Source organism: Schistocerca gregaria, chromosome 8 (genome assembly GCF_023897955.1).
Source record: "Schistocerca gregaria isolate iqSchGreg1 chromosome 8, iqSchGreg1.2, whole genome shotgun sequence".
Lineage (NCBI taxonomy): Eukaryota > Metazoa > Arthropoda > Insecta > Orthoptera > Acrididae > Schistocerca > Schistocerca gregaria.
The window spans coordinates 388,252,585-388,280,466 of NC_064927.1; the positions used below are offsets into that span (position 1 = coordinate 388,252,585).

The following is a 27,882-nucleotide window of genomic DNA, read 5'->3' on the forward strand; positions in this document are numbered from 1 at the left end:
CCAACCTCCTGCCAGCCACTCAACTAAAGCATCCTAGAACGGTAGCTTGCCTCCCTTCTCCATCTCGATGGTAAATTTAATGATGGACTGGGTTTTCACCGTGAGGCCATTTCACGAAGGTGTCATGAACATACGTTAGGAAGCAAGACAGATGCAACGCCAGACCGTGCTGCTCGAAGTGCTCCTTGAAGAAATTGGCGACTGCTAGAGACAGTGATGATCCAACCATTGTGCTATCTGTCATTTTATAATATTTGTCATGATACAAGAAATATTTTGTCATTAGAACATAATAGAGCAACTTGGCAGATTCCAGGTGGAATCTGTTCGGTCAAAAGATTCAGCATGTGTTGTGCTAGCACCCTTGTAAAAGGTGACACAACATCCATACTAATCATTATGTTGTTTTGCTGTATTTTCGTTTTCTTGAGGGTTTCAACAAATATTTGCAAGTTTACAAGATGGTGTTCAGTGTCCCAGTTTTGGTGCCAATAATCTTGCAAGATGATCTGTAGGTATCTGAACTGATTGCAATAGCCCTAAGATGGACTTTTCCTTATGTATCTTCGGCAGTCATTATCATCAGGCTATGGTGGTCTCACGGCAGGAGGCGTTAATTTCTTCACAACTTCATGTGGTTAACCACAATCCTTTAATAACTTCCCTGTCTTTCTGATGATGGCCTGTGACAGATTGTGACTCAGCTTCTGGTATGCATCATCATCTAATAAATGTAGCACCTTCATGTGGTACTTTCCAGTGTTCAGAACCACAGTAGCATTTCTTTCGTTGGCTGGCAAGACAACCAAGTCCTTGCTCTCGTGCAATAAAAATCAGCCACATCATTTCTCCTGGCTCATATCAGAGTCTTTCACAGTGGCATGACTGAATAAAATCTAGATTTTCAGGCTGCAATGATTCAAATAAAATTTAGCTTTTGATGGCTAAGGCTACAACAAGAGGGATGTTGCAAACACTTTATGGTGCCACTGAAGGAGTAGTCCTTGTGAATTGGCGAAGAGGCCAAGCTGACTGCTTTCCTGCCATACTGTGAAGCAACAAGCAGGAAGTTAGGACATGTGGTGCAGAGACATGGACTGAGACCATTGTTCTCACCCAATCTCAAGATAAGAGATATGCTGTACTCTGTTACAGACAAAACAGCTCTTAGTGTGTCTAGTGTTTATGATGTCCTTTGCGAATGTGGCAGCATCTTTATAGATCAGACAATTCGCACAGTTACAGAGCATTGTACCGAGCACAAGCGACATATTAAATGAAGAGAGCTTGTCAAGTCAGCCATAACTCAGCATTGCTCGGTAAACGGACGCAAAATACAGTTTGAAAACATGAGAGTCTTGGCTCATGCAGCAACACGTTGGGATTCTGTTATAAAGTAGTTGGCTGAGATTAGAAAGACTCACAGCAATTTTAACAGAGAGCAGTGGTACACACTTAGTAGGGTGTGCGGGCGGCCTTTGGATGTCGGAAAAAAAGCAATGGAGGATGCTTGATGCTTGTAGGGAGGCGGTAGTGGCAGTTCATGTGAGACACTGGTCCCTCGTGCCACCAGACTTTGTTCAGTCCTGCTATGAGGTGCCCAACTCTCCTCCACCGGCATCATTCTGACCCTCTCCAATTGGTGCCAGAGGCTGCAATTGTGCTTACATAAGTGGAAAAACATGCCAGCACTAGCAGTATGTGGTTTTACTCCTGATAACAATGGTGTAAATAGCCATCAAAAGCTCAAAATTTATTATTATTATTATTATTATTTTTTTTTATTTTTTATTTTTTTTTTACATGGCTTGAAAGCTGAAGTCTTTAGTGAGGCATGCTGCCAGGGAAGACTCATAGGACACAGGTTGCAGTCAGTCAACCATACATACAATACATTGTGTTCCATAGGCCCCATTAAGGAGGACAGCCTGTAGGGATGTGAAATGAGTCACATTATTTATTAACAAGAGACAAAAAAAGTAGCTGTATTAGCAGTAAAAAATCACTATACTGCTTGATACTGTTTGTGCTTATCTCGTCTAAATTCAGTTGATTACATTATAAACTAAGCTGCTACTTTCAAAAAACGGTCGCTGCCTTCTGAGTTACACTACGGAGCTGCTGTTTATGTGCCATTAGTAGTGAATTAACTTCGTTGCAATGGTACTTCCCAAAGAGAAGAGCGACATACTTCTGTAAATACTGAGTCTTGTTTACTATACATTGCTGCCAGTTCATGGTGCTTTACAATGAATATAACTACTTGTTTTAACTAAGTGTACTTTCCAGTGCCTGAATCTAAATATTCAGATAACCCATAGAAAAGGGTGTCTACCAAGTTATATTTTTAATTTTATTTTGAATAGGCAGAGTTTCCCATTTTCTTGCTGGTATACTCAGATGAAACTACATTTGTGATGGATATATAAGAAAATTGTGGTAGAGGCCAGCTGCAGGCCAATTGTTTTTTCTTAAGCACCACATTCTGGCTGTGTTGCCGTTCTGTAGGTACGAGCAGAGCTATGTCAAATGGAGCTGGCTGCATACCCACTGCCCAGCAGTGCTGTCATCTCCCCTTCACCTTGCCCCTGGCACTGCAGCCTATCAATCACAAAGTTATTTTGTTCAAGCTATATCAACAGTTAATCTGGAATGGAGCTGTTATTAGTCACACAGCCAAACAATTTTTTTTTTTTTTTTGAAAACTTGTTTTCCTTTGATAGCTGAAGTTTATCGATTTTTATGAGCTGAATCCAAATCTAGCCTTAGCTTTTTTTTTTTTTTTTTTTTGTATCATTTTTGTATCACCCATAGTTTTTGAGCAATATGCTTTTTATTACATAGCATAAAAATCCTATGATACATGGTAAAAGGGGAAATTTGTGAAACACTTTGTTAAAACATAAGCATGGTTTGTAATTACAGTAAGCTACTTAAAACAATGATATATGTTAAAAGAGCTTTCACTTGTCAGCTGGAATTGGTTTGTATTTTCTTTCTCTTTTTTCTTTGAAGCTTCTTGTGTAGCTTTTTCTACGGTGAGTCGCTTGCTGAACTTCTCGGTGAAGTGGCCAACAGTAGTCCCCCATCATGTTGGTGTTCCAGCGTTTTTCCGTCAGTTTAATGTCCTGGTGAAAACTCTCTCCTTGCTCCTCACTAACATCTCCCATATTGTCCGGGAAGTAATCAAAGTGACTGTTCAAAAAGTGAACTTTCAGGCTCATTAAACATCCTAAAGTTTTAAACTTCTTTAACATTGTAGCTATAGTAGAAACCTATTCTGCGTATTTTTCATGTCCTAAGAACTTTGTAATGACTTAATGGAATGATACCCATGCTTCTTTCTCATTTAAAGGTCATTGTGGATTCAAAGTTAACATAAAACATCAATTTTCTAATGTCAGGTCTGACAAAGACGCCTTCTTTTAGTTTAGCTTCTGAAAGGTGTGGAAAATTTTGGCAGAGATACTTAAAGCATGGTCCATCTTTAGGCAAAGCCTTTACAAACTGTTTCATTAGGCGGAGGAGTATGTTTTTTGGATCTACAAGGTTTTTGCGTAGAATATTTTTCTCACCAGGTTTTAAAGACTCCCTCACAGGCTTGTTCTTTCTGTACCAGTGTTGATCCCTAGCCGTACTCTCCAATTCACACAAGAAACATGGAAATTCAGTAAAGCCACCTTGCTGACCAAGGAGCATGGATGTTACTTTTAGATCGCCACATATCATCCAACCATGAGCAGAATAGCCTATTTTATTTAGCACTATTTCTAGGTTTCCATAGCTTTCTTTCATATGTACAGAATGTCCAACAGGTATAGATGCATACATGTTACCATTGTGTAATAAAAAGTCTTTAAACTAGTTTTGGATGAATCAATTAACAACCTCCACTCTTCCTTTTTGTATTCAATACCAAACTCATTCATCAGATGGGGAATGTCTGAACAGTACACTAAATCACCTTCTTGTTGAAAAAGCTTGAAAAATTGATGCTTTCTCTTTCTATACATATATATGATGGTTCCAGCTGCCAATAAGTTCTTTTCTTTTAATCTAGAGCCAAGCAATTCATCTTTTTCTTTCGTTAAGACCAGATTGCCAATGAATTCGTTAAGCTCGGTCTGAGTAAACAATTTGGGCTCTAGACTTCCTGTATTACAATGGAATTCATCATCATCTGGTTCATATAAATCACATTGTACATCAGAAAATACTTCTGTTGGAATAGAATTTAAATCTGGCGGTTCAGGAACAGTCAAATATACACCATGCACTGCTGGTCGTCAGATGGCAGACGGAAGGTTAGCTTATGACCACCTTGCTTTTCAAATTATGACCAGTAATATCAACACTGCAAAAGTAGCAATCATTGGAATGATTTCTTGGCTCCCTCCATATCATAGGAACAGCAAATCTAAAGGTTTTTTTCCTCCTTTTTGCTCAATTTTCTCAGATCTTCAACACACACTTAACATACGTTACGTGGTGCCCAAGATTTGTCTTCGTTACCGAGTTTAGATCCAAAGTATAATAGATAAACCTTTTTCACAAAGTCTTCCTTTGGTGTTTCTTAATCACAAATATAACAAAAGCTGTCAGCAGAGTTTTTAGAACTATGATCAGACATTGTACAGAGCACATGTACATGTGAGGTTAGGTTGACAGTGAACAAAACACCATCTATTAACACAAAAATAGAAGCAACCTTTTTTTTGCCAGCAAATGTTTTTCAGCAGTGATACCAACATCATCTACATTCATTAACCTCCTTTTAAAATTATTTTAACTATATAAAAGCTGTTAAATTCTTTTAAAAAATTGCTAAATTTAATTGTAAAATGTGAAGAAAGGAGAGGGGACACAGTTTTTTTTTAAGTATCGTATTTGGATTTCACACCCTAAAGACATAAGACTAAGGTATTTTCAGCAAAAAAAAGTTTTTTCCATCGTTGGCCTGTGTCATTGTAGGTCTGAAGTCGACTGTGTCCTGAAATGATGTGTTGAAAATTTTGACTGTGAAACCACACAGCTGTCAGGAAATAGTGCAGAATGGTGGGAGTAATGTCTGTCATCAACTGTTTGTGTCATTTTTAGTGTCATCTGTGGCATGGTCTGGTGATTGTCGTATGTGTGCATGTAGTCGAGGAGTTCATTAGAAATGGGAAAATTGTTGATAGCAACACAGTGACGTTTTTGTGTCCACTTTGGTCTTGGTCAACATGACCCCTTTCTGATAAGAACATGATTTACACAGGGATTCAGAATTTTAGAGAAACAAGTTCTACTTTGAAAAGGACAACTCCTTGTTGCCCTCACACTGCGACAGGACAGGAAAATTAGGCTACAGTAGGGCAGAAAATTTGCCAGGATATTATTCAAAATGTGCACTCAAAGTGCCATCTCTTTACTGACAAAGCCAATTTTTATATTTAAGGTGCAGTAAAGAAATAAATTTTCAGATATAGGTTGAAAATAACCTCCGAAGTGTCCACTTCATAGACCAAAAGAACTGTGTGGTGTGCAGTTTTTTAATTGGGCGTGTTGGGTCCCTACTTGCTTGAAAATATGCCTAGCTGAAAGTGAATATTATTATTAGTGAACACAGAGCTGCAAACATTTGGTTTCATCTAGATGGTGCAACATCCCTCATAGCCCATCAACAAAGACAAAAAAAGGTTGACTGGGGGGGGGGGGGGGGGTTAGTTGCATATTTTTTATGTTGGTAACAGGGAGTGACAAGAACAAAATTTTTTTTTTAATAATTTGAAAATCACGGCTTCTAGTGAAAATGTTTCCCAATATAAAATTAAACTACATAAAATTTCCTATTTAAAAAAAAAAAGCACTTCCCCCTCCCCCCTCCCCCCTGGGGCTAACAGTTTCCGGGTTACAGGTGATGGAAAAAGTGTAGGTTATTAAGAATACTGTTTTAATGGTATGAAGTTACTGTTTACCTTTAAATGAAAAGAGTTAAGAACAAATGGTTAAATGTGTGCACCAATATTAACACTTATGAATAGAATTGTAAATCTCTAAGTACTATTCTACACTGCTAGAGGGGGAAATTGATTCTTAGTCATCCTGTACCACAGCTGTAGTGGTCTTCTGAAGGAAGATAACGGCACACACTATGAGTGTTTTTCATTTTGCACAAACTATATCTCCCCTGCATTTCCTGTCTAGTTCTTTTATGTGAATACACAAAATAATTTCACTGATCTTTTGCTCATGTTTATGTAGTGGAATTATTTTCATTTTATTAAATCAGCACTTGTTTGCAGTTGCTAAATGAGCTATTATGTAAAAAGATTCATCAACGGGAGCTGTCAGCAATCTACTGCTGTGAAGAGTCTGTCCCAACTGTAACAAACATACTGTCAGTATGTATTCGACATGTCAGTTTTGCTGTATCAGTTACCACTGAGTGGAATACTTTTCACAGCATGGATGGTATCAAATGTGTCACCCCGGTCTCATCTCTCCAAACATCTGGAGAGGCCCAGAGGCTTAAGTTGTCTTCCTCTGCAGTAGAAGTAGGTCACCTAGGTGTTCTAGAATTAAGATATTTAGCATATGTCAATCAATGTGTTACAGCAGATTCCTATTTTAGATGTGAACATGATCGGTCCCATACGATAAGAGATAGTCACACCCATCTTGGAAGATATTCTGTGGATGTGTGGCAAGTGGTTCCACTGAGTGTAGCTTACTCTAAAAGTTCCAGCAATTCCTGAATAGAAGAGATTTATGCAGTCTACCAATAACACAGTTAATGGTGAGAGAAATGCAATAACTTCCTGTCATTCAGAAATTCACCACCAAGCGACTACACGCTACTTACGTGGTTCCACAATACGCTGTCAGTGAAAGATACCATCATGGTACCACATTTACAAATCCAGTCCCTTTTCCAACAACACTACAAAGGTCACTGACATCGTCACACTTAAATATTATAGACTTCTCACCATTGTTTATAGGAACCTATTGAAGATAGGAGCTCACTTAACAGCACCAAATGCATGCTCATTTAGTAAACTGAAAATAAGTGCACCATATACACTATGTGATCAAAAGCATCCAGGCACCTGTCTGAAAATGACTTAAAATTTCGTGACGCCCTCCATTGGTAATGCTGGAGTTCAATATGGTGTTTGCCCAACCTTAGCCTTATGACAGATGACAGCTTCCACTCTCGCAGGCATACGTTCAACAATTGCTCGATATTCCATCATCTTTCGGGCGTGCACTTGGGACAGGGACGATATTGTCATGTAACTACTCTACCACAGGTCTTGCATTATGACCAGGTGCTTGATGTTTTGAAAGATGCAATCGCCATCCCCGAATTGCTTTTCAACAGTGGGAAGCAAGAAGGTGCTTAAAACATCAGTGTAGGCCTGTGCTGTGATGATGTCACACAAAACAACAGGTGCGAGGCCCCTCCATGAAAGACACAACCACACCATAACGTCACCGCTTCAGAGTTTTATTGTTGGCACTCCACTCGCTGGCAGGCGACATTCACTGGGCATTTGCCATACCCACACCCTGCCTTCAGATCGCCACATTGTGTACCATGATTTGTAACTCCACATAGTGTTTTCTACTGTTCAGTCATCCAATGTTTATGCTCCTTACACGAAGAGAGGTGTTGTTTGGCATTTACCGGCATGATGTGTGACTTATGAGCAGCCGCTCGACTATGAAATCAAAGTTTCATCACCTCCCACCTAACTGTCATAGTACTTGCAGTGGACATGATGCAGTTTAGAATTCCTGTGTGATGGTCTGGATAGATGTCTGTCTATTACACATTACAACCCTCTTCAGCTGTCGACGGTCTCTGTCAGTCAACAGACGAGGTCAACCTGTACACTTTTGTGCTGCACAAGTCCCTCCACGTTTCCACTTCACAACAGAAACAGAGGACCTAGGGATGTTTAGGAGTGTATAAATCTAGTGTACAGACACATGAATCAAGTGACACCCAATCACCTGACTATGTTTGATGTTGGTGAGTTCCATGGAGTGCCCCATTCTGCTCTCTCAAGATGTCTAATGACTACTGAGGTTGCTGATATTGAGTACCTGGCAGTAGGTGGCAGCACAATGCACATAATATGAAAAATGTATGTTTTTGGGGGTGTCCGGATACTTTTGATCATATAGTGTATACATGAGCTCTTTAAAGTTAATTAATCTGCTCACATAATAGTACTTGAGAGAAGATGCTGGGGAGGTACAGACTACCTATAAACTGAAAAGCAAGCACTGCTTATGGGAGGGAGAGTTGTCTATTCCAGAAGAATGCTGTCCACTGCTTATGGTTCTAATGGCTAGCATTGCTGCCTCTGGATCGCGGGGTCCTCGGTTCGACTCCTGACCGGGTTGCAGATTTTATCTGCCCAGGGACTGGGTGTTTTTGTTGTCCTCATCATTTCATCATCATTCATGAAAGTGGCGAGATTGGACTGTTTAAAGTTTGGGAATTTATACAGGCTCTGATATCTGCGAAGTTTAGCAGTCCACAAGCCAAACAACATCCCGGAAGAATGCTAAAGCTACAGTACAGTATGACTAAGAATCAGTTTCCTCTCTAACATGCAGAACAGTGTGCAGCGATTAACGTAGATTCTGTTCATATGCATTTCTCGCATTAGTATTGTTAGTAAGTCCTTATTGTATTTCATGATACAGTGTTACACATTTTGTGAAAACAAACATGACCGCTCCCCTCCAATGGGTCCGGGGGTTAGAATAGGCCCGAGGTATCCCTACCTGTCTAAAGAGACAACTAAAAGGAATCTCTCACTTTTCGGCCTTATAACTTCAGGTCCTATTTTATGGTTCGACTTGGCACTTTCCAAATTCGACAGAAGTGCGGGCCATGTGGGGAAGGATGCCTTACGTGGTGCATGTATTGTCCATAGTGCCCTTAGATTCAATCTCCTGAACCTCTTGTCATGGCTTTCCATCTCCACCTTAAAATATAACTATTTATATTACAGTAGAGCGTCGATTATCCAAACGTCGGCCAACCCAACGACCGCTTAACCGAGCTGTGTACTCGCTCGCACCTGTTACTCCCCTGCCCTACCGTCCATCATCCCCCTCACTCCGAAACCAAGTTTCCCACAGTAGTCGCCGCACTGGGCCACCGCTGGCGGAACATTGCCTCTAATGGGGCCTTCACAAGGCGCTGCTGACCGGCCAAGCTGCCAGTCGCTGTGTTTCAACAATCAACACACTTCTGTCGGCTTGACAATGACAGTAGAAGTAGCGGCAGTATCAAAGCTGTTCACAGCAACAGCTGCGCCAGCAGAGAGTTGAGGCGTGCCGCTCCACGCAGTTTGAAGGATTGCGCGCCCCCAAGAAGAGCGTCTCACAGTGCAGTCATCTGTTCTCTGTTACGACCACTTGTGTGCTGCTGCTTGAAGAAGTGAACTTGACAATACAAAATGCTTAAACGTTAATGTGTTGTCCTTTCTATAAGGGACAAGTACGAGATTCTTAAAAGGTTAGAAGAAGGTGAATCTGCAGCTTTGTAATACTAAAAGAGATGTCTGCTTTTATGAATAAATTTACTGTACAGTACTTCTTTTTGGCAAATAAACATGTAAAGTTCGATTATCCGAACAAACCAGTTTTCCGAACACCCATGGCCCCATTTACTTCGGATAATTGATGCTCGACTGTACTTGAGTGAATGTTAAATAGAGAGAATATTTTATAATTGAGATTTCTATTGACAGTAAATAGTAACTTTTATAAAGTTAAGTTAGCAACATCAAATTTACCTTTTTTAGTTTCTATAGCGAAGTTCTGGAAGCAGTCATTCAGTGGTAAATATATTGTTTTTTGTTTTATGATGGCTAGTTTTTAAAGAGCAGGTTAAAACTTTGCAAAGAAATGTTTATTTTTTATTTTTTTTCTAATTAGTGTCCAGAAGTGGGGTCGACTAATGGTGAAATATAGAGTATCTGAGACTCAGGAAATATTACTACTAAATAATTTTGTGAACCCCCGCCACTTTTTTTACAATAATTCAGGTTATTATTTAGAAAAATTGTTTCATGGTAGACATCTTCTGCAAAGAAAACACAATGGAATTTGCCAACTTACGGCAAACATTAGTTATCGTTTCCTGTTTAGAAATTAGAATGCTCATCAGCAGAGGAAATCACTGTGAGAAATAATAATATAGCAGTAATTGCGATGAATAATAAGTCATAATGAACAATAATAATAAAAGTGAATGTCCCCTGTAGGGTTTTACCTCCATTCTTCAAAATTTTCCCGAAGAGCGAGCCAATTGGGGAAGGACACCTTACAAGGTGCATCATGTCCATTGTGCATTGAGATCTGTAGCACACTTTCTCGTTGTCGCATTGCAGTCCTGCCCATTCTCCATCTCTTGGCTGAGGACACCTTCGCACTGTGCAGTGTAGATTTCTATGTCGATGATGACCATGGACTTCTTTGTACCTTATAGCCAGTCCGTTGCGGTGGGGCCTCCATGTTCCCTGTTGGTTGTAGACCCCTGACCACAGTGGGATCTCTCTGCTGATGCACTGTTAACACCCCACATATGCCAAGGGGTAGATGCCCATCCCCCTGGAGCATCAGAACTCCCAGCAATGGCGATCCTGCCAGGTGGCCTTTGCTGCAGCTGGGTGACGCCCGTGGGGAGGGCCCCTGGTCGGAGTGGGTGGCATCAGGGCAGATGACACGTGATGAAGCTTAGTCCACCATCTCTTGCTGGTGGTCAAATACCAGCAGTCTCCAAGTGATCACGAAATCAATTCAACACACAGATGTATGACCCCAAATCGTTCCCCTCTCTGGCCACACCATGGGAGGAACGTCAGGCTAAGGATTGCAGTGGATCTTATTCGCCCCAGTACCTTGTATGTTAGAGAGCTGATGGGGAATCTTTCATGATTATGAAGCCTCAGCTTTTTGTTGAGCATTTAGAGAAAAAGTTCGGGGAGGTGGAGGGCTTGTCCAAAATAAGATGTGGGTCAGTATTGATCAAAACAGCATCCTCTGCCCAGTCACAGGAGTTACTCACTTGTGACAAGCGGGGGGATGTTTCTGTAACCATCACGCCTCATAGGAGCCTAAATATGGTCCAGGGTATTGTATTTCACAGAGACCTTCTTTTGAAGTCTCACAATGAGCTGCGCGCCAGTTTAGAGTGGCGAGGTATACATTTCGTCTGGCGTGTCCACTGGGGTCCGAAGGATAATCAGGTTGCCACTAGTGCCTTCATCTTGGCTTTTGAGGATGATACATTGCCCAAGAAGGCCAAGGTGATAGTCTACAGGATTCTCCAGAAAGAAATGAAAATCGTGGAGTGCAAGACCAGGACAGATTGACCTACACTGAGGCTAAGAAAAAATTTGAACACATACATCCTGTGTGTATGACATTGTCTAATGCCGCTGCTACAACATTTCTGGCACCATCAGCTCTGCCAACCCAGGTCACCTCTCAGAGGCGGAAGACTACACTTGCCCCCTTGATGGTTGGGGGGTATTTCCCTCCCTGTTGCTCTTGCACCACCTACTTCGGGAGCAACACCCCCCTCCCCCCTCAACCTTTGGTGTCGTCTGTCCCCACTTATAAGCCAGAGAAGCTTAAGTCTTCTTCGGCTTCTCTCGCTAGGAAGGGGTCCCTTAGGTCACTCCCTTCCCAGGTTCCATCTAGTGCGAAAGATAACCGCCAGTGGCTATAGAGCCCAAAAGCAGCTGGTCGTAGGGCTTCACGCTCATCCTCAGTCCCGGGGACTGAGCCAGTGAAGTCCTCCCAGCCAGGGAAACCCAAGCAGCAGCGAGAGAAATCCAAAAAGAAAACCCCTAAGACCAGGGAAATTGTGGTGGCACCCACACCACTGCTACATACAAGCTCTGCAGCTGAGGATGGGGTGTGGAGATTTTGACGTCCGCTGAGGACCTAGATCTCGCCAGACCCTCAGACACAATGCATGTAGACTGCTCAGACAATAAATCAGTGGCAGCAGGTGACTGAGGCATAAACTGCCTCACTGAATGTTCCATGCATTCCCAGTCTCAAGCTGTTGTCCTCCAGTGGAATTGCGGCAGTTTTTTCCACCGCCTGGCTGAGCTACGGCAACTGTTAAGCTTTCAACCTCCTATCTGCATTGCCCTCCAGGAAACCTGGTTCCCAGCAATGCGGACCCCTGGCTTCCGCAGCTGTAAGGCATATTACAGGAACCATAGTGACTATAAATGAGTGTCAGGTGGAGTTTGTCTCTATGCCCTAAACTTTGTCTATAGTGAACATGGGCCCCTTCAAACCCCTCTTGAAGCTGTGGCTCTCAGGATAAGGACGACACAGGAAATAACTCTCTGGAATGTAAACTTTCCTCCCCTGTATACCTCCCTCCCCTGAACGCGTTGGCTACACTGATTGATCAACTCCCTAAACCTTTTCTACTTCTGGGAGATTTAATGCCCATAACCCCTTGTGGGGTAGGCATACTGGCTGAGGCAGAGATGTCGAAACTTTACTGTCACAATTCGACCTCTGCATTTTAAATACTGGGGCTGCCACACATTTCAGTGTGGCTCATGGTAGTTACTCGGCCATTGATTTATCAATCTGCAGCCTAGGACTTCTCCCATCTGTCCACTGGAGAGCACATGACGACCTGTGTGGTAGTGACCGCTGCCCTATCTTTCTGTCATTGCCCCAGCATCAGGCACATGGACGCCTGTCCAGATGGGCTTTGAACAAGGTAGACTGGGGAACTTTCACCTGTGCTGTCACCTCTGAATCTCCCCCACACAGTAACATTGATGTGATGGTTGAGCAGGTGACTAGCACAATTGTTTCTGCGGAGAAAACGTGATCCCTCGCTCTTTATGGTGCCTGAGGCGTAAGGCAGTCCCTTAGTTGTCACCGGAAGTCGCTGAAGCAATTAAGGAATGTCGGCGAGCTCTACAGTGTTGTTGAAGAAGGAGTGTTGGGTGAGATACGTCTCCACCATTGGGTGCCACACGTCACCTTCCTAAGTCTCGGCAAAGATCAAACGTCTTTTCGGGTACCAGGCCCCAACAACTGTCCCCGGTGTTACCATGAATGACGAGTTATGTACCGACACAAACACGATTGCCGAGCACTTTCCTTGAGCCTTTGTGTTGGAGAATTAACCCCCCTCGCCTTTCACACACTCAAACAGCAGCTGGAAGGGAACATCCTCTCATTCACTAAGCACTGCAGTGAATCCTATAACGTCCCATTTACAGAGCGGTAGCTCCTCAGTGCCCTTTCACATTGCCCCAACACAGCTCCTGGGCCCGATTGCATCCACAGCCAGATGATTAAACATCTCTAATGTGACTACAAGCGACATCTTTTCGTCATCTTCAACCTGATCTGGTGCAATAGTGTCTTTCCATTGCAGTGGCGGTAGGGCACCATCATTCTAGTGCTCAAACCCGGTAAAAATCTGCTTGATATGGATAACTATTGGCCCATTAGCCTCACCAATGTTCTTTGTAAGCTGCTGGAACGTATTGTATGTCGGCGGTTGGGTTGGATTTTGGAGTCAATGTGGTTTGCTGGCTCCATGTCAGGGCGGCTTCCGCCATGGTCGCTGTACCACTGATGCTCTTATGTCTATCGAGTCTGCCATCTGAGCAACCTTTTCCAGACAGCAACACCCGATTGCCATCTTTTTTGACTTATGTAAAGCATACAACACGACGACATCATATCCTTGCCACATTGTATAATGGGGTCTCCGGGGACCACTTCAGATTTTTATCCAGAACTTCCTGTTGCTCCGTACTGTCTGTGTCCAAGTGGTGTCTCCCATAATTCCCCCAGAGCTGGCTGCCATTTCTCGTGCTCTTGAGTGCATCAGCTCATGCCTTGGCGACAAGTTTCTTCTTTTTACAGACTCCTTGAGCAGCCTACAAGTTATTGACGCCAACCTTTGGTAGTGACCATCCAGGGGTCCGTCTATGCCCTGGAATGGTCCAGTTGTTTTGTGGTGTTTGTGTGGACCCCAGGTCACGTCAGACTCCCAGGAAATGAACTTGCCACTTGCCAACAGGCTGGCCAAACAGGCTACATGGAAACAACTTCTGGAGATTGGCATCCCTGTAACTGACCTTCGATCATTATTACGCATCAAGGTTTTTCTGCTTTGGGAGACGGAATGGCATAATCTCAGTATGCACAAGAAACTGTGTGCCCTTAAGGAGACTACGAATGTGTGGAAGACCCCCATGCAGGCCGCTCTTAGGGACTCAGTCTGGTTCAACAAGCTGAAAGTAGAGTGCTCCAACAGCATGGCGTTGAGCAGTTTTGTTCATGACTTTGGAGAGAAGTTTTTCAGCACTGGCGGGGAAATATTATTTTGTAAACAATATGAAATTAGTGCAGGAAAGTGCTTTAATGTGCTATAATACTGTAATGTTGCCAAACAGCTCCTCTACAGATTCAGAAATCAAAGGAACAAACACTTTAAATGCCAAGAATCGAGTGCTGTCAAAACTATGGAAGAGCTCTCCATAGGTACCTTACCTGGAAACTTTGAACATATCAGTGCTAGCTTTTTAGTGATATCAAAAGCTGTCATATGACTAGAAGCTGCTTGTAACCAACTGTGCTGATCCCTGGATATTTTGCAGCATGTGCAGATATGGGTTGAGCTCATGGTCATGTGACTGTCAAAGTAAACAACAATTTTCAAAGTGAAACTTGCTGGCAGATTAAAACTGTGTGCCAGGTAGAGACTCGTTTCTCAGGGTCTTTGCCTTTCGTGGGCAAGTGTTCTACTTACTGAGCTATCCAAACACGACTCTCAAGCTGTCCTCACACCTTTCCTTCTTCCGGTGCCTCCTCTGTTACGTTCCAAACTTCACAGAAGTTCTGCAAAACTTGCAAGTCTCTTGGAGAACAGATATTGCGGAGACCTGACTTAGTCATAGCCTGTGGAGTGTTTACAGAATAAAATTTTCATGTTGCAGAGTGTATATGAAAAGAGTGTGACATTTTTGTATTTTTTGTTTACTCTATGGGTTCATGCTATGTGGGAACTATAACTTGGCATGCAGACTCCCTAGTTCTGATTTTAGTTCAGATTGACAGCAGTAAAGAGACTTGTTCTTTGTTGTCACTGTCTGTATTTTGTTGCACTATTTTCATCCACATTTACATCTATACTATGCAAACCACCATGAGGGACAAGGCATAGGGTACATCCCACTGTACCAGTTATTAGGGTTTCTTCCCATTTTGTTCACATGAGGACACGGGAAGAATGATTGTTTGAATGCCTTTGTTCACACAGTAATTATACTGATCCTATCTTCATCACCTCTATGTGAGCAATATGTAAGGGGTTGTAGCATATCCCTAGAATCATCATTTAAAGCCAATTCTTGAAATTTTGTTAATAGACTTTCTCGGTATAGTTTACGTCTATCTTAGAGTCTTCAGTCTTCAAGTTCAGTTCTTTCACTACATCTGTGACACTGTGCCACAGATTAGAAAAAGCATGTGATGATTCGTGCTGTCCCCTGTGTACATGCAGTATCCCTTCTTAGTTCTATTTGATAGGGGTCCCACAAACTTTAGCAGTATTCCAGAACACGCCGTGGGCATAATTTGTAAGCAGTCTCCTTATTGTGCTTCCCCAGTATTCTACCAATGAACCGAAGTCTACCACCTACTTTACCCACGGCTGAGCCTCTGTGGTCATTCCTTTTTGTGTCCCTGCAAAATGTTGCACCCAGGTATTCATATTGAGCTGGCTGATTCCAAAATTGTGTCATTGCTATTATAGCCACAAGATACTACATTTTTTTGTCTGGTGAAGTTCAGAGTTTTACATTTCTGGACATTTAAAGCAACTTAACAATATATGTTCTATTTTGTAATCTTATCAAGATCTGACTGATTATTTATGCAGTTTCTTTCAGATAGTACTTCATTATAGATAACTGCATTATCTACAAAAAGTCGGAGGCTACTATGAATATTGTCTGTAAGGTCATTAATGAAAAACATGAACACTTAGTCTCGGCACACCCAAAGTTAATTCTACGTCTGACATTGTTTCTCCATTCAACATATCATGCCGCGCCTCCCTACCAAAAGGCTTCAATCTAGTCACATATTTTATTTGATATCCCATATGGTCGTACTTCATACTTCTGACAGTAAGTGTGTGTGGTACTGAGTCAAATGCTTTTCGCAAATCAGGCGATACTGCATCTATCTTGACTCCTTTGATCCAAAACTTTCAGTGTGTCATGTGAGAAAAGTGCGAGTTGAGTTTCACTAGATTGATGTTTTTGGAATCCATGCTCCTTGGGATTGAGGAGGTCATTCTGTTCAATGGTATCTCATTATGTTTAAACTCTGAATATGTTCTAAAAGTCTTCAACAAATTGATTTCAAGGATATTGGATAGTAGTTCTGTGGATCACTTCTACTACCCTTCTTGTAGACGGGTGGGACCCGTGCTTTTTTCCAGTAACTGGGTATGGTTTTTTTGTTGAAGGGGCTAACTGTCGCAAATTCATTATAGATTCCGTTAGTGATTCCACTAGGCCCTGAAGCTTTGTGCATTTTGAAGACTTCATCTGGAACACCACTGATACTAATACTTACTTCATTCATATGGTACAAGGCTTAAATTGTGGCATTTCTCGTGAGTTTTTCATTCTAAAAGACCATTTGAAAACAGTATTTCAGTTTTTGCTTTGCTACCGTCAATTTCAGATTCCATCTCATTTGCTAAGGACTGGACACTCGCTTTGGTTCCACTAACAACCTATACTTAATGACCAAAATTTATTTGGGTTTCGTGAAAGATCATTTGACAATATTCTGCCACGTTAGTCATTGAAAGCAGCTTGAAACCTGAAGTTTATAGCAGTGAAAGTTTTGGGGACAATTTGAACATATGTTGAAAGAATAGGCAAATAGGTGTATTTGTTGCAGTAGACAAGAAATGTAAATCCACTAAGATACAAATTAAGGCTGCATGTGAGATTGTTTGGACAAGACTCATTGCCAGGGATGGTCATAAAATAATAGTCCTTCACTCGCCCACCAGACTCATCTCCTGATGTAACCGGGAACTTGCTATAATCAAGGGTGGAGACTTTAATTGTCCAACAATTAATTAGAAAAATTAGTTTTGTTAGCAGTGGGCTTGATCAAAGATCATGTGAAACATTACTAAATGACTTCTTAGAAAACTAGTACAGCAAACTAGATAAAAATCAGTAGTGTCATGTCTCAATGAGAAACTCGAAACATTCAGCTCAGTGTGGGAGCATGTAGAGGAACTACGGCACAAGTTTAAAAAAAAAATAGTTGACCATACACTGGATAGACTTGTATCCTGTAGAACATTTCTTAGTGAGAGGGAACCTTCATGGTATACATTAAACAGAACTGATAAATGAATCTCCACTGATGAGACATACACACCTTAACAAAAGTTTGGAATGTCATAGTGTTTACTACAATGACTCTTTATAGTACACACGTTGAGTTTCGTGCAATACCTTATTAACAAAGTAAGCAAATTCTTTCTGAAGACAAGAACAGTTTTGGTTAGTTACAAAAAATTATTACAAAACAAAACAGGCTCTCTCCTTGAAAATAAAAACAGTGAAAATCTTTATCTCATGATGATGATGATGATGATGATGATGATGATGATGATGATGATGATGATGATGATGATGATGATGATGATGATGATTATCTGTCTTTAGTAGTGCATATGCTCTCCCCGCACACAGAGGAGTTCTTCCACTCTGTGAGGTGTGCTTTGAGTGAGACTATCAAGTTTACTTTGGGTATGAGGTCCCACTCAGTGGTGGCATCAGTGAGGTCCAGAAGATTCGGACGCTGTGTGATGGCCACCTTCAATAGGTCCCGTGCACGCTCAATTGCATTCATGTCTGGGGACTCTGTTGGCCAATGCATTTGGTTGGAGCTGCATCTTTGAAGATAATGAGATACTGCTAGACTACAATGGGGTCTTGCATTGTCATTGATTAGGATGAAGTTGTCACAGACTTCACATGTGTAAGCTGTGGCCGAGCAGTTCTAGGCGCCTCAGTCCGGAACCCCGCTGCTGCTACGATCGCAGGTTAGAATCCTGTCTCGGACATGGGCGTGTGTGCTGTCCTTAGGTTAGTTAGGTTTAAGTAGTTCTAAGTCTGGTGCTGATAACTTCAGGTGTTAAGTCCCATAGTGCTCAGAGCCATTTTAACCATTTTTTCATGTCTGTAAGACCTTAACAATCATTTATGGGAGCTCTCGGAGGTATCAGGGATTAGTCAAATTGCTGTAGATGGCAATTATGTGGTCCTCCATCCCATTATTATTGCCGTCCAGAGCATTACACTTCCACCTGCAAACCGATGGCCTTCTTTAACATTTCAGCGTTCCTGGTGTTGTCTACTGCTTCTCCAAACCCTAACACATGTTATGTCCAGTCATAAACCAATCCTGTTCCCATCAGCAAACATGACATTAATCCAATCTGCAATGGTGCAGTTCTGCAAGGGATATGACTCCTTCTTACCTGGGAGAAGTCATTTACAATATTTCTGACAGTTTATGTTAGTCACCTGGAAGTAGACAGTTGGAGGAAACTATCCTGCATTGGTGTTGTCATATGAGGGCGATCACTGCAATATCTATCATTCACATTTCCCATCTTTCTGTACTTTCTCCACACCTTAGATACACCACTTTGAGCCCCCCTGCGGGCCCAGGGTAAGAATAGGCCCGAGGTATTCCTGCCTGTCGTAAGAAGCGACTAAAAGGAGTTTCAACCATTTTGGCCTTCAATGTGATGGTCCCCATTCAGGGTTTGACCTCCATTTTTCAAAATTCTACAGATGTACGAGCTTTTTGGGGAAGGACACCTTACGTGGTGTATCACCGGTCCTCAGTGTACTAAGACCTTGGCACTCATCATCATAACGGCGTCGTAACTACACCCACTGTTGATAAGTTCGGGCCTAAACATCTGATGGGTTGCACAAGTTACGCCCATAGTGCATCCCCATATGCACCTATGATCATGATGGACTTTCCATGGCACCCGAAATCCAGCACTGTCGCCAGCCCGCTGTGGTGGGGTCGTCATGTACCCTCTAGGTTGTAGCCCCCTGACAACAGAGGGATCGTACTGCCGATACCTGAGCTGCACCCTCCCCATCTCAGCCAAGGAGTAGATGCCTGTCTACCTGGGGCATCAGAACTCCCGGCAACGGTTATCCTGCCAGGTGGCCCTTACTGAGGCTGGGTGGCGCCTGTGGGGAGAGCCCCTGGACGGAGGGGTGGTTTCGGGGCAGACGTTTCGCAGATGAAACATCAACTTGCATCAGGTCGCTCTGCAGCTGCGTCTTCTAAGAGGAAAGGTTCTGTCTCTTTCTCTGGTTCTGGTACTTCTGCCTTTTCCCCCTTGGCCACTCCCTGGGAGAAGGGACAGGCCCGCCGGCTTGGGGCGAAATACTTCCTCCGCCATTTAGTCTGTTCTCGGACCGATGGGGGGATGTTCGCCACCTCTAAGCCCATGTTCTTTGTACAGCATATCGAGGATATCTTCAGAGAAATCGAGGCTCTTAGTAAAATGCGTTCGGGGTCCATTCTCATAAAGACCACCTCTGCTACACAGTCGGCGGTGCTCCAGGCATGCGACCGACTAGGGGACATCTCAGTGTCCATTGTCCCACATTTGGTGCTCAGTAGGACGGAGGGGATTATTTTCCATCGGGACCTCCTGCTGCAATCTGATCAGGAGCTGAGGGCCAACCTGGAGTGCCGTGGCATGCATTTCATCCAGCGAGTCCAGCATGGCCCCAAAGACCGTCGCGTCGACACTGGGGCCTTTATCCTCGCCTTCGAGGGGGATGTTCTCCCGGAGAAGGTAAAGGTGATGTGCTACCGGTGTGACATGCGCCCTTATGTCCCGCCTCCTATGCGATGCTTTTGATGTTTGAGCTTCGGGCACCTGTTGTCATGGTGTGAAGCTTAACCCCTTTGTGGCGATTGTGGACATCCTCCTCGTGAGGGACATACATGCACCCCACCACCTCGGAGCGTCAATTGTCCTGGCCTCCACTCGCCTAGATCTTTCGACTGCCCCGCATATCAGAAGGAGAAGAAGATACAAGAATTGAAAACCTTTGACCGACTGTCTTATCCTGAGGCCAGGAATAAATATGACTGCCTCCATCCCGTGATGTTGACAATGTTGTTTGCTTAGGTCGTGTCCACTCCTTCCGCAGTATCCTCACCCCTATCCTGTCCCCCCTCCACCTCCTCACCCCATTCGGGGTCTATGTCTCCGCCTCCCAAATCCCTCCCTTCCAAATCCTCCTCCCTCATGGCCACTGCCCCCTCTGCCCCAGGGGCCACCCTTCCTCCTCCTCCTCCTCCTCCTCCTCCTCCTCCTCCTCCTCCTCTTCTGCTGCCTGAGAAGCGATCCTCTTCTCAGGCAACCATCAGGGAAACGTTACGGACCTCGGCGTCCGAGGTCCGGCATTCCAAAAAGGACCCCGAGCATGAGGACTTTCTTCGGGTCCAGTCCCTCCACAGCCCACCATCCCTGTGATTCATCGGTGTTCCAAGACGGCCTCGAAGAAGTAGTCTTTATCCCCCTCTCCACCCCGGCGCGTTTCGTATGATGCTTCATCTGACAGTCGCTGCTCCTGGCCAACCTCAGTTTCGCCGGGACGCTCTGCTGCCAGGCACTCAGCTGGCCTGTCATCGGTGGACGATGCTGCCCCTCCTGCGCAACCCAGGAATGTGGCCGCAGCTGGCAATGACTCGATAGAACAGGATCCGCCTCCCGACGGTTGTAGCGATGTTCCCTCGAAACTGACTTCAGGTAATGAGGTACTTGTGGACCCTGTAGATGTCTCCAACGCCTTCGGCCGCGAGGTTTCAAGTTCCGCCCTGCCTTCCTTCCCAGAAATGAGGCAGAAGAGGCTTGGGGACCTTCCTTCCACTCGCTGAATCTGGAAGATTATAATGCCCCCTTTACCATGCGGGAACTCAAACGTGCACTTGCACTGTCCCGGTCCTCTGCTCCGGGGCCAGATACCATTCACGTTCAGATGCTGACACACCTTCCTCTGGCAGGCAAATGCTTGCTTCTCCGTACCTATAATCGCATCTGGACCGAAGGTCAGGTCCCCATTTGTTGGCGTGAGGCCGTCGTCGTTCCCATACCCAAACCCGGAAAGAATAGACACCTTCCTTCTAGTTACCTCCCCATTTCTCTTACAAGCAGTGTCTGGAAGGTGATGGAGCTCATGATTAACACTCGGTTGGTTTGGATTCTTGAATCTCGATGGGTGCTTACCAATTTTCAATGCGGCTTTCGTCGATGCCCCTCCGCTGTTGACCACCTTGTGATCTTGTCGACGTTCATCATGAACAACTTATTGCGAAAGCACCAAACGGTAGCTGTGTTCTTCGATTTGGAGAAGGCTTAAGATACCTGTTGGAGAGGAGGTATCCTCCGCACTATGCACAGGTGGGGCCTACCTGGTCGCCTGTCCCTTTTTATTGATTCATTTTTAACAGATTGAATGTTTAGGGTACGTGTGGGTTCCGTATTGTCCAACATCTTCCTCCAGGAGAACGGAGTGCCTCAGGGCTCCGTTTTGAGCGTAGCCCTTTTTGCCATAGCGATCAATCCAATTATGGATTGCATTCCACCTAGTGTCTCAGGCTCTCTTTTCGTCGATGACTTCGCGATCTACTGCAGTGCCCAGAGAACATGCCTCCTGGAGTGATGTCTTCAGCAGTATCTTGACAGCCTATACTCATGGAGTGTGGCTAATGGCTTCCGGTTCTCTGAAGAGAAGACGGTTTGCATCAACTTTTGGCGATATAAAGCGTTCCTTCCGCCATCCTTACATCTCAGTCCCGTTGCTCTCTCATTCGTGTAAACAACTAAGTTTCTAGGGCTCACACTGGACAGGAAACTTTGTTGGTCTCCGCACGTCTCTTATTTGGCTGCCCCATTGTACACGTTCCCTTAATGTCCTCTGTGTTCTTAGTGGTTCATCTTGGGGAGTGGATCGCACTGTCCTGCTTTGCTTATATCGGTCCTTAGTCCGATCAAAGCTGCATTATGGGAGCCTCGCCTACTTGTCTGCTCGGCCATCCCTCTTCTGCTGTCTCAACTCCATCCATCATCGGGGTTACATCTTGCGACCGGAGCATTCTATACTAGTCTCGTCGAGAGTCTTTATGCTGAAGCTGCCGAATTACTGCTCTGTCGGTATGCGTGCCGGCTGTTGTCAATGCCCCCCCCCCCTCGCCCCCCCCCCCCTTCTTATCAGTCATTCTTCGCCGATTCTCTCGACCGACAGTATGGGTTGTATGTGTCTGCCCTGCTGCTCCCTGGAGTCCGCCTTCGTCGCCTGCTTCGACAATTGGATTTTGCCCTCCCTGCCACCATGAGAGGATGAGAGCCAGACACCACCTTGGTTCCAGGCTCCGGTTCACATTCATCTTGACCTCAGCTCGCTCCTGAAGGAGGGAACTCCGGATGCAGTGTGTTGCTCATGGTTTGTTGAACTTCGTGCGCGACTTGCCAGTAACACCTTTATTTACACTGATGGCTCCAAAACTGACGATGGTGTCGGCTGTGCCTTTGTCGTCGGGGACATCACCTTTAAATACCGGCTCCTCGACCAGTGTTCCAGCTTTACAGCTGAGCTTTTTGCTCTCAATCAGGCCGTACAGTATGTCCGCCGCCACTGCCATTTTCCGTATGTACTCTGCTCTGATTTACTCAGTGCTCTTCAGAGCCTTGGAGCTCCATATCCCGTCCATCACTTCATGCAACAGTTCCAGCAATCCTTCCATTCTTTTGCTGATGATGGCTCTCCTGTTAGCATTATGTGGGTTCCAGGCTATGTAGGAGTGACTGGGAATGAGGCTGCTGATGCTGCGGCCAAGGCTGCAGTCCTCCTGCCTCGGCCAGCCTCCCTTTGTGTCCCATCGTCTGACATTAGTGGGGTTGTTTGTAAGAGGCTTGTGTCATTATGATGGGATACTTGGTCGTCACTTCAAGAAAATAACTCCGGACCATAAAACCGTTCCCAACAGCTTGGACAACCTCCTCCCAACCATCTCAGCGAGAGGAGGTCCTTTTGGCCAGGTTGCGGATTGGGCATCGCCGGTTTATCCACCGCTACCTGCTATCCGGTGACCCCGCCCCGCAGTGCCCTTGTGGTCATGCATTGACAGTGCGCCATGTTGTATTGTCGTGTCCCCGTTTTAATCAGTCTTGTGTTGTCCTGTGTATGCCATCTACTTTACAGGAAATTTTAGCTGGTGACACTCGAACAGTTGCTCGTGTTCTTCGTTTTATTACATTGACGGACTTGTCCAAAGACATCTAACTCTTTTAATTATTTTATCTGCGTCTTTGTAATAACTTTCTGGTGTCGTCGTCCCCTCCCCTCTGCCCCCCTTGAGTTTTACCAGATTATATGTGCACTTGCGTTTGTGACTGGGCACTAATGACATCAGCAGTTGAGCACCCCATGTAACCAATTTGCAACATCTTGCTGTGTGTGACATGCTGAAACTTAAGGAATGGTATGTTAGAAATTGGAATATCCCTACCTTCAGTTTTCAACTTTCAGGAAAATATAGTTGCGTGATTATAACATCATTCATCTGCAATCCTGTGTGTGTGTGTGTGTGTGTGTGTGTGTGTGTGTGTTTCCATTAAATGTGGTGCTTTGTAATCAGTCCAGTAAGATGAGTCTTGTGTACTTTTATCTGCCGTGTTGTTAAAAATCTTGTAGGGTATTCTGCCTTTGCGCCTCACAATACTACCCCCCCCCCCCTTTTTCCAAATGGGAACATCTTGGACTTACCGGCTTTCATGGAAATAATGAGAGACTAGTATGCTTTCTGTGGAAGAGCAATATTTTCAAATGGGTATTTCTTTGTATATGTACGGGTGTAGCAACAACAATTTCCATTGTGAAATATAGGTGGTGAGAGAAAAGTGTTTTTCGCAGTGGCGGCTGTTGTGTAAGAGCACATGAAAACCCTAACTACTGACACCTTGCGTATTTATTCATTATTTTTCTTTGACTGCCGTTACACACTGTCACAACACAGATGTGGTAATCTGAAATACATGGCACTAAATCTACTGCACAATGCTACGTTGCTGTTCTTCTAGAGATCTGTGAAACTTGGCATCAGGATAGCAAGCACACCTTCAGTTGTGCAGTTTTTAAGGAGCTTTCGGGCATGTGCAATTGGCGTGATGTGATTGCCCTATGGCGAAATACATAAGGATTTGATAAACAATGTGCATGGTTGCTGGCTTGCACAGCTGGTCCCAACTACTCAGCTACCAGTTTACATCAATGCCACAAGATGGTAGCACATTGCAACAGACTTTATCCCCATTCGCTTCACAGTAATCTCTCTAGACGGTAGCACACTCCTCTGGTATAGCAATTCACTCAGTGTGTAGTAAAACTATATCTGACGTCAGTATATTTCTTTCTAATAGAAAAATCTATTTTGTGAGATTCTGAATGGGGTGAAATATATTAAGTTTTGGCTTTTATCATACAGTAATCCACATTGTACCTATGAACGTTCACGAAAAGCAAAAAGCTGTCTCACAGGTTTCTCTGGTATTCACTTCAATGTGGGATGGAAGACCGTATGCTTTTGGCCGTTATGGTTCTTAGCACCTCGTCTGCTTGCTAGCCACATGCCCATGTTGGTAGACAGTACTATGAATGTAATTATTTCCGTGAATGGCAGTTTCTGTTTGCGTTGGTTGTTTACTGCAGGGCTCGGCCTTTGTGTGCAGTGTAAACATGAACTCCGTTGAATCTGTTTTTAAGTGCTGAATATATTTTTTATGTGCTGGCAGAAAAGATTACCAGGAAAACTTAGACGCAAAGAAGTTGGGCCTCTCAGACCAGATCCGTTGTCTGAGGATGTGACAAAATCAAACAAGCATGATTACAGGCAAACATTTATCAAAGAAGTGTACAATAAGTGTAAGTTGTTGTGGATGCAACATAAGTGCGTATCATTTTGAGCCGAGAAATTTATTCGTTAACTAATACTTGTGGTAGGGATCTTGTACATTAGTCTGAAAAAAATGAGAAAGCACTAAAACTCCTGTTGACGCAGAAATACGAATAGGAGTACATGAGGTACTTGAACATTATATCATTCTTGCCTCAAAGTGTGTTTAATTTTGTACAAAACAACGAAATTCCATAAAAACGGTTTTTTCTTTTTTCAAACAACTTGTTGTTGTTGTTGTTGTTAGTATTATTGGCGGGTTCTGTAGTTGTATAAATATACTGACAAGCATAACTGTTATACAGCAGATGCTATTGATTTCACACTCTTATATTCGTCTGAATCTAAACATTTGAGAATGTCCACATTGTATACTCATGAGCCACCACTGGTTTTGGGACTTGTCTAGTTTCTGTAACAAGCTTCTCATTAATTTAGTGTTCAACATTCATGTTGATAGGTGTTTGTTGGTGATTACTCTGTTACCTTAATTGCATCTTATGTGATGAAAATATGGATAGTGTTATAGTTTTTATTATACTGTCATTTTATTTTGTTCTTTTTAGTTTTGTGGCTGTGTCCACATTTGGATAGTATTGAATCCATCAACATGTCTACTCTGCAAGCCAGTTTCCCCTCTTCCTTGCTGCATTTGCCAATGGTGTTTGGGTAGGCCAATTGTTGGTAACACTAATTGTGAACTTGAATTTGTCTGATTTTACAAACATAGCTGTTTTGCAAGATATACATGGGAAGAATTAATGTGTTCCTTCATTACTCTTGAACATACATAATTGGAAATTTACAAGAAACATCTCAACAGCTCTCTTGTATTGTGTTCCAGTGGAGTTTGATGAGATCTCCATGACATTCATGCACATACTAAATGAAATCATCATGAAACTTGCCCCTCATTTTTTCACTCTTCCCTATGCACCTATTAATTTTAACCGAGTAAGGGCATGACATGTGACTTCAATATTTCTTACTAGGAGGATATATCTGTTCATTTGTGTACTTAAGCCTATGAGCTAGAGCTTGATACCAGCCAGTAGTGCTAAAGGAGGTATTCATTTTAACTGTACGGCATGATCGAATTGAAGCCATATGTGTACAACACAAACTAATAATTCTGTGTTGCAAACAAGACTGTTCTGCACAGAAACAAGTGAAAAGTTTCACTGAGGAAGAACTGTTGTTTTGAAAGTGTTCTGGAAATATATGTGTGTATGCGCACTCACTCACTCACTCACTCACTCACTCACTCTCTGTGTTTCATCTACATGACTACTCTGCAATACACATTTAAGTGCTTGGCAGAGGGTTCATCGAACCAGTCATACTATCTCTCTACTATTCCACTCCCGAACAGCGAGCGGGAAAAACGAACACCTAAACCTTTCTGTTCGAGCTCTGATTTCTCTTATTTTATTTTGATGATCATTCCTACCTATGTAGGTTGGGCTCAACAAAATATTTTCGCATTCGGAAGAGAAAGTTGGTGACTGAAATTTCGTAAAAAGGTCTCGCCGCGACGAAAAACGTCTATGCTGTAATGACTTCATCCCAACTCGTATATCATATCTGCCACACTCTCTCCCCTATAACGCGATAATACAAAACAAGCTGCCCTTTTTTGCACCCTTTCGATGTCCTCCATCAATCCCATCTGGTAAGGATCCCACACCGCGCAGCAATATTCTAACAGAGGACGAACGAGTGTACTGTAAGCTGTCTCTTTAGTGGACTTCTTGCATCTTCTAAGTGTCCTGCCAACGAAACGCAACCTTTGGCTTGCCTTCCTGACAATATTATCTATGTGGTCCTTCCAACTGAAGTTGTTCGTAATTTTAACACCCAGGTACTTAGTTGAATTGACAGCCTTGAGAATTGTACTATTTATCGAGTAATCGAATTCCAACGGATTTCTTTTGGAACTCATGTGGATCATCTCACACTTTTCGTTATTTAGCGTCAACTGCCACCTGATACACCATACAGCAATCTTTTCTAAATCGCTTTGCAGCTGATACTGGTCTTCGGATGAACTTACTAGACGGTAAATTACAGCATCATCTGCGAACAGTCGAAGAGAACTGCTCAGATTGTGTGTGTGTGTGTGTGTGTGTGTGTGTGTGTGTGTGTAGGAAAAACTATATTTTTGTACCTTGTAAAACTAATCTTCTTTTACCAGGGGAAGCTGAATGGAGAGGGAAACCCTTAACTAGAGATCACAAACCTGAAGATCCAGAAGAATATAAGAGAATAGAAAGGAGTGGTGGTAAGGTGCAAATAAAAGCTGGAATTTGTCGAGTGGTTTGGAATCGTTCTCGTGTTTGCCATACGGGTCCTGTGACACGTTCTGCACCACCCTGCGAGGAAATACCTTTTCTTGCTGTTGCAAGGTCATTGGGTAAGTAGTATTTTGTAAACTGAGGTGAATTGTGATATAAACTGTAATTTGGTTGTGTACACAGGGAAGAACTTGTCACTTCCTTCAGAAATTACTGGAGATACAGTAGCTGTGGGGCACTTGGGTAGTACTGGCTTTGAAACTGAAGGAGTGTGTAATTATTACGGTGTGTAATAATCAAATGAAGATAGAGGTGTGTAAATCGGAGTAAATTCTGTAGTCCATGAGGCAAACGATTGGTAAGGACAGTTCTCACGGCCTGAGACCAAAATTTCCAGTTCTTCTACCTCTTCCGTTGTGTGGCCCAAACTCTGATTGCTCTCTGTGACCAACATCCATTCTCCAATTTTTGACCTCAC

At 43.4% G+C, this 27,882-nt stretch overlaps 1 protein-coding gene across 1 annotated transcript in view; it reads left to right on the forward strand.

Moving 5' to 3' along the window:
• The window catches only part of LOC126284197 (uncharacterized), a 103,036-nt gene that overhangs the window by 7,970 nt on the left and 67,184 nt on the right, over nt 1-27,882 (forward strand). Inside the window, exon 3 of the mRNA XM_049982952.1 lies at nt 27,305-27,523. Coding sequence (XP_049838909.1) covers nt 27,305-27,523 — 219 coding nt within the window. The remainder of the gene's footprint in view (nt 1-27,304; nt 27,524-27,882) is intronic.